This window comes from Lonchura striata, chromosome 5, assembly GCF_050655825.1.
Source record: "Lonchura striata isolate lonStrDom1 chromosome 5, ASM5065582v1, whole genome shotgun sequence".
In the NCBI taxonomy this organism is placed as follows: Eukaryota; Metazoa; Chordata; class Aves; order Passeriformes; family Estrildidae; genus Lonchura; species Lonchura striata.
Genome location: NC_140707.1, coordinates 36,945,970 through 36,961,894, shown reverse-complemented (window position 1 = coordinate 36,961,894; position 15,925 = coordinate 36,945,970). Strand labels below are relative to the sequence as shown.

The window sequence follows — 15,925 nt, the reverse complement described above, 5'->3', positions numbered from 1 at the left end:
CACAGAGAGCTGGGGGACCTGCGGCAGCACCCACAGGAGAGGAGCTGCTGGCGCGTCTCTGCAGTTTACTCCCGGCACGGTGTTTATTGAACGCAGAAACCCCTTGGGAATGCATCAGCGGCGAGACGCTGGGATTTGGCTTTCTTGCTGTAGGCGAGTTCCTAAAGGGCACAAGGTACCTTTGGGATCTGGCCAAAGGCTATCGCTCGCCGAGGGGAGCAGCCCCGACCACCCCGGAGGAGCTTTTCCAGCCTCGCTGTCTTTCCCAACTGCTTTGTGTGCCGCAGTTTTGGCTCTTCTGCTGCCACAAGCCTAGCCGAGCCTAGTCTTTTGTCCTTCCTTTTCCCGTGTTGAAGGGACCGCAGCCTAACAAAGCCTTTCCTGCCAGAATGGTTCAAACCCACCATCCCCAGACCCTGGGCTGCCCCTTCCTCGCGGTGACACCGCACGCGAGGGGTTAAACATTCCCCCAGGCAAGCCCGAGGCAGGAGGCTGCCGGAGCAGCTCCCGGGTCAGATCGCTATCGCAGCGCTACCGACCCGAGTCCCGCTCGTAGATGGGGCGGGGGCCGGGGCACAAACCTGCCCCGAAGCGCTTGGGGGGCGCGGCGTGCGATGGGGGCGGCGGCCGCCCTGCGCCCCAGGGGCCCGCGGGCGGGCGCGGCCAGCGAGCGCCTCCGTCCCCCGGCCCAGGGCTCTTCCACGGCCGTACACGCGCCGCGGGAGCCCCGGCGCCGGTCGCTCGGCATCCACGTGAGCACGGAGCTGTCCTGGAGCCTGGCAGGAAGCTCCGGCTGCAAACCGCTCGCACACGTCTGCCAGCGGCGGTGCGAAAGCAGCTGCGGCGCGGAGGCACCCGATGCCAGCGCGCCTGGCTGAACTTCCCGACAGCACCGAGCCTCTCCTGGCTCCTAGAATTATTTGCTTTTAAACTGAAAATGGCGGTGATTTCTCAGATATGTGAAGCCAGTAGTTTTCATGCTGCAGCATCCTCATTTAAAGCAGTTTTGGGAGCCCCAAACGATATTACAGATCTAACAGACAGACTCTACCCGTGCCCTGCAGCTTCTCCCGGTGAAAGGAGACATGAAGCAGGCACACTCGTCCCTCCTGCAAGAGGCAAACTCTGCCCCCCCAGCCCAGACTGCCACTGGCATACTAGGGTCAAGGCCTTCAACTTCCCCAAAGCTGGAGGCCTACCCGGTGGGTAAGAAGGAGGAAGGAAAAGGGAGAGGGAAGAGTAGAGGAAAGGGATGAGGCAGGCATCAGGCGCTGGGGTGCTGCTCAGAGGCAGAACAGTGGGGTCACAGGTTTTCTGGGTGGGTTGGAAACCATTCTTAGACCATTGCAGACCATCTAGAAGCTCCTATGCATTGGCAAAATTTTGTCCTCCCCAACAGTGTTTGAGTGGCAAAATTTTTGCCCTCCTCAAGGATGTCTGAGGGGAGCTAAAGGTATCAGCTGCCCCATTTGAGCGTGAGGGCACCTCCCAGCCCCAGCAGTAGTGCCCTGGCAGGACTAAGCAGCAGGGTGGACAATTCTGCCATTCAAAGCAACTCACTGCCCTAAGCACTTTTTGTGGGTTTACTACCCACATCCTACCTCTGAGGCTGATGCAAAGGAAAAAATAAAGCTCCTGAGGCAGGCATGCAATGCAGAGACCAGCTCAGACACCCAGCAGCAGAGCACCAGCTCTCAGAGTCTGGCCTGAGGCAAGGAAACTTGCTCAAAAAGCTACGGCTGCATCAGTGAGCAGTGCAGTCAGAGCATGTTCACAGATCAAAGCCATTAGCATTAGCAGCCTGCTGCTTGTGCTGTACCAATTTGAGCAGGGATGGTTTCCTCAGTCCAGCTCCTCACCAGTCTGGGAAGTGGCAGCCCTTGGGTAGCCTGTGAGCAGTTGATGCATTCTCACAGCCCATCTCACAGCATTGCCTCAGTCAAAACTCCCCCAATCAGTGTGAGAAGGGACTGTCAGGACAATCACCATGAATGCAGCATCCTTACCTAAAACAAGGACATGCTAAGGTGCCCACTTCAAGTCAGTGTTTTCATGTTACATATTTCACTGAAATGTTTCCAGAGAAGCTACTAAAAAGGCACAGACAAGGCAATTATCAAATATGCAGTTTCTTCATAGATGCTGCTGATAAACAACACACCACATCAAAAATCTGCACAAGCAGCTTAGGGCACAAACAAGCAACGAACTCTGTATGGTCTGAGAGCTGGCACTTGAAGATGTTTCCGCATCTCTCACAAGCCTGCTTCATAGAGAAGCTCACCAAATCTTTATCCAGAAAACTCATCAGGTTTTGCATGCTGAATGTCAGTGCAAGCAAAAATTACTAGTCTGGGGCCAAATTCTCATTTCAGTTGCTCCCTGTAGTTTTGCAGGAGTCAATAGGTAATAACTGAACAGAGGCAAATTCTGGCCAGGAAAATCTCCCAACTCTTAGACTGTATGGAGCTAGAATATAGAATTTTCTCTCACTCAGCAATCTGCTACTCCTTCTTGACAACTGAATCACAATTTTAAAAATTCAGAAACATAAGCAGGATTACCCTTCACTGTTCACTAGCAAGGTCACTAAACAGGGTAAAGCAATGAGGCCATCTCAACTAATGTGCCTGCTTCCAAGGACCCTTAGAACAATTCAGTAGCATGGTGACAAAGATCCTGAATTGGTCAGCAAGGGGAAGGATCCGGCTGGTTTCACACAGCATCCTTGTGGGTCTAAGTGTTAGTGGGGCTCATTTGGTGGTGCTGGGACTGCCCCAAGCCAGGCAAGATGGATGTTCTCAATCTGAGTTGGGGCAGGGACAGGAAGGAGGTGTGGCCATTGGGAGGTATTGAGATTGCCTTTGTGGGATGCAAAATAGGATTTCATGGCTGAGCTGGCAGCAGGGAGAGCTGCGGGGGAAACAGAACCTGCTGGGAATGGTTTCCCCTATAGACCTGCAGATCATTAAGTGACTTCAGCTTTCTGAAGGGCCTATGTTCAACTGCCTTTTTGGGCATATTTCTTAGGATTATAAAAAACGAATGTGAGGGATTTTAAAAATCAGGCAAAATCTGCTGTTATACAAGTCCCAAGAGCAGCTCCAATTTGCTTTGTAGGAGAAAAGACTGGCTTTCTGAGACACAAATGTCATGCTAGAGACTACAAAATGTCCCCAGCTGGCACACTATCCCCTCTCTGCCCTCTCTGACCTCCCTCTGGAGCAGACAACACTGGCTCGCTGGCCGGTCCTCAGCAGCTGGCCCTGGGGGGTGCAAAATGGAATTGATCCCCAAACTTCCTCAGGATTGCTCGCTCACTTTAGGCTTCCCTGGGCTCTTCGTGCCCAGGGAAGCCACAACAAAGGCTTGCTCCTGTTTCCAGCATCCTCCCTGCAAGCAAGAGCTCAAGTGAGAAGAAACTGCTGTAACAGAAGCCATTGTCTGTGGGTTCATCTGCACTGAGGGAAAGGCATTTGTGCCCTTTGACCACACCTGGTGAAAACAAAGCAATGCCTTGCTTCCATCTGTGCTAGCAGGTTCAGGAAAAGAGTTGTGGAAGAGACAGATACACCTCATCCTGCTACTGTATGGCAAGCCCACAGAAAGCCTTGTCTTCTTTAAGATTTAATGCCCGATTGCTCTAATGTGTTAAGAACAGCTTTTCCTTTATTTGCCAAATTCAGTGTCAGTGATGTTCTGTGAGATGTTTACTGAGAAAATAAATCCATTAATTTTTTCTCATGAAATTTTAGAGCTTTTCTGGAACAAAGGAAAGTGCATATTTTCTACATTCACAGATTTCTGATAAACAGGCAAGCTGCAAAGCACGATGTTGAATCTTTGCCAGCCTTGTGACGGCATCATCCTCTGGACTTCCGTGAGCTGCTGCGCAGTGCCCCTGCTGCGGGATCAGCATCAGGGCTCAGCAGTGCTACATAATGCTTCAGCAGCTGAACGGGCCCAAGGAAGAAAACCAGTGTCATCCCAGCAGATCATCTTCACCCAGGAGAGGTCAGGGCATGGTATATAGGCAGTCTGGGTGCTTTTCTGGGTTACATACCACATCCTTCCCTCGGTTGTGCTATTTTCATGCCAGAAATCTGATCTAATGATCTCAGTGCATTTCTCACAGATTTACACTACTATCAGCAATGGGTGGTTCAGACCTGCAGTGCAGGAGGTCTCTGGGATGAGGTCTGCTCCACTGAGACTACAATAGTCGAGTGTGTGAGCATAAATCCCCAAAAAAAGTCCCTGTGGGCCAACTGTGTCTTTAGTTCCAGCACTGCAGCTCCCTACCCTAGAGCTCAGCAGACTGGCAATATTTTGTGGAGTATATTGTGAAAGGAATCAGAGAAATACCGAGCCATGCTAATTTCTGCCATAAATGAATAGGTTCAGCCCCTCTCATTTGGATCCTTGCCTGATGATGCCTGCAGAAAAACCCACTGGCTGATAGGGCAGCAGCCCTGATCAATTTCAGTGGCTACCCAGGGAGACTTTATCAATAGTTGGGAAATATGGAAAAGATTTCACATAGTAAGCCTGATCGTTGCCTCAGGTACAGCCCAGCATATCAGTTTCAATGGAAGTGCATTGGCGTAATTGGGAGTGTTGGCAGAGAAGCTGGAGTGAATCAGATGGGGGGAGGGAGTGTGAGAAGTCACCGGCTGTTTGCTCTGCCAGAGATTTCCACCCCCTCAGCAGTGCTGGTAGAAACATGTGCCTGTGCTTCATCCTTTTCTGTGCATCATCAGGTATATCTTCACTACCCTCAGCAGTACCAGCACTGCTGGCCCTGGCTGATGGGGTCCCCACTTGCAGCAGATAGGGAGCAAACAAATATTGGGGAGAGGGCCTGAAATTGTCCCAGCTGTCTGATGAAATGCTAAGGCTTGAAGTTCAGATTTGACATGGGTTTTTTTACTTTGAAGGGCTTCTGGCAACAGCTAAGCGTCTGCTTCTTTCTGGAATGCAGTTTAGGTCCCTTGCATAACCCCAAGTCTCCATCTTCCTTTTCCCTTACACCCTTGCAGCTCAGGTACAAGGTTCATGGTCACCAAAAGGCTGTTAAAGCTCAGTCCATCCTTATATACCCTGCTGTGATGTTACATTCACCCTGCCACATGCCTGCACAGTATTTCTGCTCCTCTTTCTCTCTGTGTATCTTTGTGTAAGAAGAGGGATTCTGCAGACAAATAATACCAGGAAATATGTTAATTAGCTCTGAACCTTGCTTGACATTGGGGAGGCATGCTGCTTTACATCATCTAGCAATGTGAACCTTGGGGGCTTTTAGCTTCTTTAAAGGTAATTTAATAAGAAGGAACAGTGAGAGGCAGCAGTGAGTGACCAAAGGGCTCTCTGCTCTGGCTAGCACCATGTCACACAAGCAAAAGTCACTGTTGCAGAGGCATTCATTGGCAGAAGCAGAGAGGCAGCAGCAGTCTCCCACGCAGCTCAGGTAATGACAGGATAGCAGCCAGGATCATTGTCTTATGTATTAACTAAGAGAGCAGAGACCTTCTGAATTTGCTGCAGTAACTGCCATGTTGCAGTGCGCAGTCTGCTGCTCTCCAGTGACCCCTTGTTTCTGTCAGCTCCCCCTTTCTGTCACCTGTACTGGCACTGTATGCTTTTCAGTATGTGCTGCAATCTCCTTACTCCACCTGGATCATTTATGCATGCAAGCCCTCTTGTCACAAATTTGTGCTTCCTTACACCACATGCTGGCAAGAGCCAGCTCCTATAGACTCTTCTGGAAACTAGTCCAGTTCTATAAAATCTATTTTGAACTGAGCAAAGCTTAAATCAACAAGTGCTGTCTATTTCCTGGGGTCTCACATTTCCTTCATATCCATTTCAAGCCAGTGAAAAGAAATTGGAGGAAACAAAAGCTGTTTAGATACTTTCTGTGCTGCTGAAATAGCTGTTCCCTAATTTCAGTCCTACTGTTGAATATAACCAAAAGATATTCCGTTTCACCTAACTGCAGTTGGGAGTGACTTGGCTTGGCATGCCTCAAGCTGGAGGATCCATGGAGTAATTAGGAAATGAGGAGTCAATCATCTTTGTTGTTGCTAGACCTCCATGCAGTGACTGAAGTCTGATTCATACTGACACTGAATTCCCTTTATATGACAGAAAATGCAATCAAAACCCATGTCCATTGGTCTTTTCTGTTCTTGGACTAAGTAATTGATTTCTAGCTCTGTTTCCTATGGTAACAAGGCTCTCTGATCACCAGCTGCACGTGTTGGCCCTCATAGCTTTTGAATCCACTGCTTTATTTCAGCCACATGCAATGGCAAGATTGAGGTCTCAAGGATAATTAAGTTCCTACAAGATTTCAAAAAAAAGTCTGCATGTGGCAGACCTTTTTACTTCCACATCAGTACCTTCACTGCAGATGGAAATTCAATGAGTATTAGATGCCGGACACCCCACCAAGGGAAAAGGGTCTTGTAAGAACCTTAACTAGGGGCAAGTTTCACCCAGAGGTTGCAATCACCCATTGGAGCTAAATCTACAGAAATCCAGTGTTTGTAGAACAACTTGCTATTTTAATGGAGTGCATCAGGTGTGAAATAACAAATCAGTATAAATAGGACTGTCTATGAGGTTTCCTCACAGAAATCCCTGGTAAAAAAAATAAGAAATTTGCAAAAGTTGGTGATTGCTGAGCATCAGGGAAGGATAAATACTACCAGCAAGGTATAGAATGTAAATCAGAAAAATATCTATGTGCAAATATGAGTTCCTTTCACTGGTCAGTGAGATTCAGATTTTTACTCAAAATTAATTGCATTTCACTTCTAGGGAGTGTTTTTACAGGGTTGAAACTTCAACACTTCCCTCCAAACACAGGTCAAGAAGGAGGGTGGCTGGTTCCAGTGTAGCTGTGCAGTAACTCCAAGGTATATCCATGCACTCGCTGGAAGGATCTGCCAAGCACACCATTCCTCACACTGCCCAGCTACCGGCTCAGGCTGCAGCATCCCCGGATCGGCAGGCTGGGCTGAGGCTCACCACTCAGCCCTGGCACTGGAGGCAACAGGGGCATGTCTCCTCCTGCACTAACTACTCTATAACAGGCAGTGCTGTGAGCCTCTGCTGTGCTCTTGCTAGGTGCTGTGGAGCCATGCTGCCTCACAACTTAGCTGGTAACTGCCCCACGTGGCCCGAACCTCTGTTAAAAAAGAGATCCCGTCTCCCTGTCTCAGGGAGATACGGATGAAGGAGCATGGTCAGGCTTACCCATATAGGACAGAAGGTGCTTCTGCATAAATGTGCAGATATTGGTTATCCCACTGCCCCAGTAGACCGGGTGAGGGCTGCTGCTTGGGAAGATGGGAGGGACTGCACTGTTGTACTGGGGTGGTGGAAAAAAAGGGTGGCTGTAGGAGAAATATTTTGTTTAATTAGAAAAACAGTGTGCCAGGCTGGTGACTAAATCAGAGCTCTTAGTCTGGAGCTTCCCTGGGGTCAGGATCACAGTGCTGTCTCCAAGCAGACGCAGGGCCAGGCCACTTCTGTACAGCCTCTTTGGGATTTGAGAGCAAAATACTGCAGGGCACCTGGGTTGGACCAGAGAGAGCACCTCATCCTTTACCAAAACACACAGCCAGCCCCCACCTCAGACACCTGCTTGGTCCCAGCTGAGTCAATGCCATCTCTGTTCTGGTATGTCATATATAAAATTTCACATTTCTGCTTTCTGACTCCCTCTTGACAGCTCATCCCATCTGTCCCCATTTTAAAATCTCCTTCCCTCCTTCTTTTTTCACTAGTTCTTCTTCTGGTGTTGCCTCTCCCACCCACAACACAGCCGCATTTGTACCTGGTCTGTCCAGGCTTTTATGCAAAAGGATGAAAACGTTTGAAACAGATCTAAGGGACAAAACTGGGCACTGGAACCTTAAAAAATTAACAAAATCAGCTGCTTAATGCTTTGGAAGTAGTTTTTCCTGCATTGCAGATGTGGGGGTGAGCGCTTGTGCTGTTTCCCATCACTCTTCTCTCTGTGTGAGCTGCAGGCAGAGGGCGTGCAGTGTGCTGTTTGCTTGTGAAGAATAAAAGCGTGAGGTACGCCTTTTCTTCTCTGCAAGTTGGAAATCCAGGGACTCTTTTATGTTGTGCTTGGAACATTTGAGTCAGGAGCTGAATTTTACCCACCTCCTCCAAACCTCTTTTCCACTGAGAGCACTGGATGGGTGGGTTGGATGGGTGCACGCGACAATTTTCAGGGAGGAACTGATGCCAAGGTCTTGCATTCCTGGGTAGGAAGCACCATATCCCAGAAAGGGCTTTTCCCCAGGTTCCTGCAAAGCAATGGCCACAAAGCCTCTGTTTGTGAAACCGGTGGCCCCTGCCCATCAGATTTTGGCCTTCACAATCTCAAGGCTGGAGCAATGAAGACTAACTGTCACCTGGGCAGGCCAAACAGTTATCTGCCCCAAGAAGTAGCTCAGTCATGCTTGGTGAAAGAAGAAAGATGACTTTCAGCTGGGGCTGACTATGACCCACACAGTGAGTACCATCACATGTTCTGCCACAGTTAAGAGGCTGCGACTCAAACACAGTACAGGTTTTATTATTAAAAAATGCATAAAAACTAAAGACATGCTTCCCAGAGTTAGAGTCTATATGTACATCTGCACTTCCTAGGCAGCTGCAGGGAGTGTAGCCTTCTGCCCTCACTGCTAAAGTGCACTGCACAGGGTTTTGTTACCCTTAGTTAGGTGTTATCTTCTCACCTGCATTTACAGCATTCCAGCTAAGTGAAGAGAAAACCCTGTACTGCCCGGGGTGTAAGATGGTAAAATTTGTATCTGTGACTGAGAAACCATACTGAATTTCTGGAGACACCTCTGGGACATCTCTGTTCAGTTGGAAACTTAACAGAAAGGACCCTTGCTCAAGTCCCAGGCTGAAATTCCCCTTCCCTAGGAAGGGTTCTCATAAGGGCTGAAGCTTGACCTGAATTTTATATTTAGACCCCAACCTTACAATAAGCAAATACTGAGTATTGAAGAGTGGAGTGTTCTGATACAAAGTCTGCAATCTCATTTGACTTTTTGGTCCCACCTTTGCCAACCCAGTAAATGCTGACATTTGTGGTATTAGTTTGAGGAAGTGCAATGTGGAATCCTAAGAAATACTGCCACGTTTTCAGTGCAGTGAAAATAAAAGAAATAAAGATCTAGCAAATATTTAGGATAAGTAGAGTAAGATGTAACTGCACTTCCTTGCTGGGAACCACTGCACAAAACAAATGCTGATTTACAGTAAAATATTAAATTATTAAAAACCACACAAGCACTTGCAGTTACAGTGAGTCAGACATGCTGATTGGAAAACAAAACAAAACTCAAAGAGCAAACCCATTAATTTTGCCCTGTCTAGAAGGCTGCAGTGATACTGCTCCATGTTTTATGTGACTTTTACAGCATGCCAGAAAGCCTCCTAAATAGGAAGGCCAGTGGTTCTCAAGCTTTTTCATCATCAGGCCTCTATCTTCCGAAAGAAATCTTCCAATTGATCCCTCCCCTCAACACACATCTTCCTGAAATTGATTTCACATGCCACTGTAGCAGCTACAGTTCTTCATTATTTGAAGAAGACATAAGATTGAAAGAATCCAACTTTGAAGCAGATGCTGAATCCCGCACCTGCTGAAACTGAGTAAGTCTGTCATTCTGTATCTCAGTCTTCTTCCTCTCCTGGAGGGCAGCACTTAGCATTAATTAACACTGTTTCCCCATACTGCTGTTAAGTCCTCTCTACACTGCTTCCTTTCCATTCCTTTGAAGTTGGATTCTGCCCTCACACAAGCCAGCTGCTCTCCCTCCCTTTGCATTTTAATGTCAGCTGCAAGTCTAGTCAGGCCTGAACTGGCATCAAACAGAAGAAAAAGAAAGACATAAAAAAAGGTACATGGGGAGAAGAGGAATGCTGGATTTTCATTTTTTTTTCTAATTTCTTTTCTCACCAAAACATCTGAAACTCTTAAAAGACCCCTGGGCTGAGGAAGCAGCAAATGTCACTGCATGAAATGAGCCAGATGTTCAAATTCAGTGCTGGGTAGGAGCAGATCCACTGATCAGTTTGAGAACCACTGAGGTAGGCAACAAGTCCAGGCAGTACTGCTGAGTGAACACAAGGGGAATTTTGCCCTCTTGTCCTGAATGACAATATAAACACCCACTAGAGTTTTCAGGGGTACCAGTCCCAAAGTCACACAGCCAGGATTGAAGACAACATCTACACAAGAGCAAGCACTGACTGAACAGAAGGTGTATTCAGCTCTGCTCCAGCATTCAGTGAGAAGAAGAAGAGCACAGACTCTGACTGCCGCCTTAGCTCTGAACTCCTTTCTGCATGTTGTGGTCAACATGTAACCCTACTGCCTCCCTCCCTAAATCCAAGGGGTTGTTGGGGTTGCAGTTCTTCTGAGCTATTTGCCACCTCAGCCCACACAGGTGGTGAAAGCTACAGAAGCTGCCCAAGAGCCCTGGCCAGTGCTATTCAAAGCCATTCCAGATCCAGCATCAGAGCCCCAGGAGACACAGCACCATGCTGCACAGATTCAGTCCCAGGGAAGCAGAGTGTCACTGCTATGTACAGGCTAGCAACTTTTCTCTCCTTCCGTCTCTAGCTCATACAGAAGGCTTTTGTCCTCCCCTTCTTGTCCATCTGCATGCCTTTCACCCTCAGCATCATCTCCAAGGCACAAGGGGCTCATGATGTAGCGATAGTCACTTGTGACAGCAGCAGCTGCCCCAGCAACAGTCTCTTCAGCATCCATATTTCCAAAGGAGGTGTGCAGGCCAGGGTCACTTGCAGATGCCTCTTTGTCCTTCCCAATGTTGACATAGAGAGGATCTTGACTGGAAGAGAGCGTGGACATTCTCCCACGAATCATCTCCAGCTGGGACCGGAGTACTCCAAAGCTGGGCCGTAGCTTGGGCTCAGGATGCCAACATCTGCACATGAGATCATAGCTGCAAAATGGAGAGAGACACAAGAGCACTGAGAAGTGGAGCAGCTATGCCCTGCACCTCTGAACAGGGGGTCTGGGCAGTGAAGCTTAAAAAACACAGACACTTCCTCCAAAACCTGTCAGCTTTGGCCTTGCACGGGTCACACAGCATGGATGGCCATTATGGGTCTAATTTCTTGTTTCTTCCCATTTTCAAGGGCATTCTCCCTTTGGTCAAAAATGTTATTTACACAGTATCAAAACTCCAAAACCCTCAAAGTATGCTGAGTTCCCTGGTAAAGCCTTTGTTCTGCTGTCTCTAGGGAGCTAGAATAGGACTTTGAGTGTGACATCAAATTGTAATAGCTTTTGAATTTATTCACAAAAAGCACCCTCACAATCTCTGCCTCAGCTGAAGCCATCCCTCCAAATTCTAGTTCAAGAGCAGATAAATCACAGGAAGAAAACAAAGATCAAACTCTGGGAGGTGCATGTTATTTCCAAAGTATCCTTTCTTTCCTGCCATGTTACCTCAGCTCCCAGAGTAATGGAAGTGTGCTGCTGTTGCTGCCTGACAGGTTGTCAACAGGACTGGAAGGAGGCACACTGGGTTTGTTTAGAGGGCTGTTAAAGAATGGGAAACAGCTCCAGTGCTCGAAGGGGGATGTTAAAATGGCCTCTCAACTACAAAGGTACCACCTCAGTACAGAAGACATGTTCAGGGCCATTACCAGGCCCAGGTCCCATCCCGCAGCCTTCCTCCTATGGTCCAGCACCAGCTACCTCAGCTCTGTCTGCCCCAGGGCCAGCACGAGGACACAATCACTGGCTCTGCTGAGCTGCGCTTGGGCAAGGGAAGAGGAGCTCTCCTGCCCTGTGGCCGGGTTTGCAGCTCAGTGTCTGCGCTGGCTGCCCTCCCGTGCTGGAGCATGGCCAGAGCCATTGTCCTGATCCTCTTTGTGCAGCACCACAAGACTGGCAGCTGCATTCCTATGGTGTTATTGTTGCCAGTTTTGCAGGGAACGGGAACAAAGCACAGTGCTGGCGCTGAAAAACACTGCATACAAATGAACCTCAGTTGAACTTGTAAATGGAAAAAAATCTGATATGGCCTTTACTGGGAAATAAAGCATTTCATCATGGGTTTTATTTTATTTTTTGTACTCCTTGCAATCAGATTTACAAGACTGTTTCTGATCTCACACTATTATTACAGAAAGCTTCTATGGTTCAGTTGTCTTAATCCCAATTTACATCCCTCACAAACAGTAGAAATGCTGCAGATAAAACAGAAAATTCCAATTCTGCGCAACCAAATTAAATACTTGCTTTTACCTTTGCTGTCCATCAGAATAATCCATTTGAATGAAAGGTAGAAAAACACTGGCTGTACTGAATCAGCCCAAAGGTCCCTTTGCCCCAGTACCCTATGCCTGACAGAATCCAGGAGCAACACTTGGGGAAAGCATGTAAGCTGAGGGTGAGCATGTAGTGAGATCTTTCTGATATACTCTCTCAGATCTCAATAACCTGTAGCTCAAGCACCTCACAAAACCAAAAGTGTTTGTTTTCAATACTTTTTGATGGATTTTTCTCCAGTGCCTATCTAGTAGGTTTTTGAGTATCTTCTCTACTTCCTGCATCTCTAACATCTTACAGCCATAAGCTCCACAACTTGGAACTAAAGCTCCTCAGAGTAGTCGAGATGCAGACATGTAATTTATTTAGGCAGTGATATTACAATGTTTTCATTTATACTCAGTAAAAGTTAAAATAAATTGCTCAGAAGATAAAAGTATTCATCTTTAGTAACATGAGTACAGGTTATTCCCTATGTAGAAAAAAAGGGAAAGGAGAAAGCAACTACATTAAATAATCCACCATCAGAGCAAGAGGGAAGAAGGAGGAAAGAGGTCTTAGATCACTAAAATCAGTGCTTATAGTTATATCTTGCTTTGGGCACAACATACAGAAACGAGAGCCTTGCTTGGGCCCTCAGAGAAATAATTTCACCTTGTCCAGGCAAGGCAAGCTTTTATCCTGGGATAAGTTATGGTGATACTCTCTGGGGGTCCCAGCCCAATGTGAGGACACAAGGAATCTCCATCCACCACCCATGGAAGAAGGGTTCCTGAGCAAGTATTTCCTGTGACCTGCTGGAGAAGAGTGTTCCCTTGGCAGCAGGATTGAGGCAGGAGCACAGGCTGCAGCACATGGCTGCCTGCTGCCCTGTGGACTACCTAGGACCCTTCAGTAAGTCTGAAAATGTCTGCAACCAGAACCTTCAAGATTGTCCTGGATTTGTTCCTAGATGTAATTTAAAGTGGGACACTGATCTACACAACTTTAGTTTGTCCCATCTGCTCTCTTCTCTTTCAGCCTGCTATTTCTGAGTAGTAGATCAAAATTTGAAAACTGGGCCAAGCTTTGAAAGACACATGCAGGCCACTGCCTCTACAATCCAGTTTCCTTGTAATCTTGCTAGACTGCCTCTCTATTCAGCCTTCAGGTTGTGTCATGGAACTCACCCCTTTGCTCAGATGTTGGCCTGAGAAGGCAGGGTTCAGTGATTCTGGAAACTCAATTACACTTTCCACAAAGCCAAGAGCTGCTAATGTTGACACTTTGGAAACCATTGAGCCAAGTTAGCTGCTTGTGTAGTTACCACAGGTTCCTGGGAGCTCTGCCAGCAAATAATATCTAGTAGCTAACCCAGGGACTTTCTAGTGAATGGCTCTGTGTACTGGAAAGTGGAGAAATTCAGATCAGCATCCCAGCCAGCTGCCTTTGTTTCCTTCCAGCAAGCCAACTTTCTCCAAAAATCATGTCAGCAGGGTGAGGAAGTACTCACACATCTTCCAGGCACTCCGGGGGCTGCTTCAGTCTGTTCCCACTGATGAGGTAGTTGTAGATTTCTGCATTCTCAATGCCAGCATAAGGGGTTTGCCCTCGGGTCACAATCTCCCACATGGTCACCCCAAACGCCCACTGAAAGAAAACAGCACACAGAACAAGTGAACAGACCGTTCCCTGCTAGCTGGGCTTGGTTTCAGTATGCTCAGACTGTGCTGGGTAATGTCATCTGAGCAGCAGACATGCAAGGACTATCCAAACTCTAGCTGGAAAACAGAAATTACCCATATGATGCTGGCACATCATCTTAGGAGATAGCTGAAGGTCCTGTCCAGCCCCATCCTGCAGTGGAGCAGGGGAAGATTTGGGAGCTACTCCTGTCTTCCACCTGCACCCCTTTCCTACTTATGTTCTTTAAGGTATGTGGTATCAGTTTTTTGGTTCCCAGGTAGAAGAATATTTTGGTTTGGGGCTCACAAATCAGTTTCTTAATTCATTTAACCAGATTCTGAGTTTCTAGTAATGTACAGGCACAAGTGAAAGCAGAATTTAGCCAATAAGCAGGGCAAGGAAAAAAACACTTATGGCTCACATTGTTTTCTGCTCTACACTGCACAGCTGTACTTGTACTTTTCAACTAAACTGTAAGGCTTGTGAGGTGCAAAAAATTATTATTTTTATAAGAAAATACCTGTCCAATGTTTGACAGGGGTGAATTAGTGATCAGCAATCACTAAACTCTGTCTACAGTGGATGCAGGAATTGCTGGGCAACGCAGCAGCCACATTACAAGGCACTCTTGGTTATCTCTGCAAGGACATTGTGACAGGGATAACTGGAAAGGCAAGACCACAGGACTGAAGGACAAAGCTAGAGTGAAAATAGATCAAAAGGCAGCAAGAAAGAGGGGAGACGGTATAAGAAAAAGAAATCCCAAAAGGAAAATAAGTAACAGTTTCAGATTAATGGGTTTAGCCTTGCTCTCAGAGGCAAAGGTATGGGAAGTGTCTAAGCACTGATGTATTCAGATCTATGGAGTTCCACCAATGCCTTCTGCAGCACAGCTGCATGGTGCTTGTATGTAAGTGTGTGGGTCACACCATTTCAAATGTCACCTTCAAACTGTCAGGCAGAAGAGAAAGAAAAAAGAATAAGGGAGAAGATACTGCATAAAGAAAGGAAAAGGAAGAGGAGAAGGGGAAAGATGAAGAAGAGGATGGGCTAAACACTGAAAAATAAAGAAGAGAAGGACAACAAGAAGAAAAGGGTTAGTGTCTTCTGATGCTAACCATTCTCATATTGTTTTAGCCTTGAGTTCTGACAGCACCCAAGGCAGAAGTAGCATCATCCCTCAAACACAAGGTAAACTCCCTTTCCTATCATCAGGGCCTTTTCCCACCCTCAGTGGGATTCCTCCACTCCAGCAGGAATACAAGTGGTCCCCAATGCACCAAGCAAACCTCACCACATCGCTGTGTGTTGTGTACAGATTATCAGCCAGACTTTCCAGAGCCAGCCACTTCACTGGCAGCTTGGAGGCACAGCCCTGGCGGTAGTAGTCTCCACTGTAGATTTTCTTAGAAAGTCCAAAGTCTGCAACACTCACGTTCATGTTCTCATCCAACCTATGGGAAAAATTTCACAGTTGAGGAAAGGAAAGCATTTATTGGATATTTCTGGAAAAAAAAAAAAGTATATGGCTCACCAATAATTACACAGAAGGAGAATGATTTCATCTACTTGGTGACCAATGTGAAATATCTTAGTGGTCTCAAACTAGTTCCTTCAGACTAACAGGGAACTAATCATGACTAAGGAAGTAAGGAAGTGTCTAGGCTTAGATGGTCTAGAGTCTTACAAACTCAGATAGTGTCTGTTTGCAAGATTATCAGAGGACATCTTCAATGCTCACTGCTATCACTAAGGCCTGCACCCCATATTGGAAATCAAAAAAATCACAGGGTGGTTGCCTAGACTGCCTGCTAAAATTGCTTGAACTGCTAGATCTGCAACATCTCCTCTACAGGCCTGGTTAATGGTCTGAATTGCTCTGTCACCCACTTAAACCTATACATGTTGGCAGATAGT

The 15,925-nt window shown here is 47.1% G+C and overlaps 1 protein-coding gene across 4 annotated transcripts in view; it reads right to left on the bottom strand.

Annotated features, from left to right (window-relative positions):
• Positions 1-8,575: 8,575 nt before the first annotated feature.
• Positions 8,576-15,925, bottom strand: part of TYRO3 (TYRO3 protein tyrosine kinase) — a 41,421-nt gene continuing 34,071 nt past the window's right edge. For all 4 annotated transcript variants that reach the window (XM_085580289.1, XM_021533472.4, XM_085580290.1 and 1 more), the window contains 3 exons: positions 15,303-15,462; positions 13,836-13,972; positions 8,576-11,006 (listed from right to left, as the gene is read on the bottom strand). In XM_085580289.1, the coding sequence (XP_085436415.1) occupies positions 10,631-11,006; positions 13,836-13,972; positions 15,303-15,462 (673 nt within the window). In that variant the 3' untranslated portion in view covers positions 8,576-10,630. The remainder of the gene's footprint in view (positions 11,007-13,835; positions 13,973-15,302; positions 15,463-15,925) is intronic.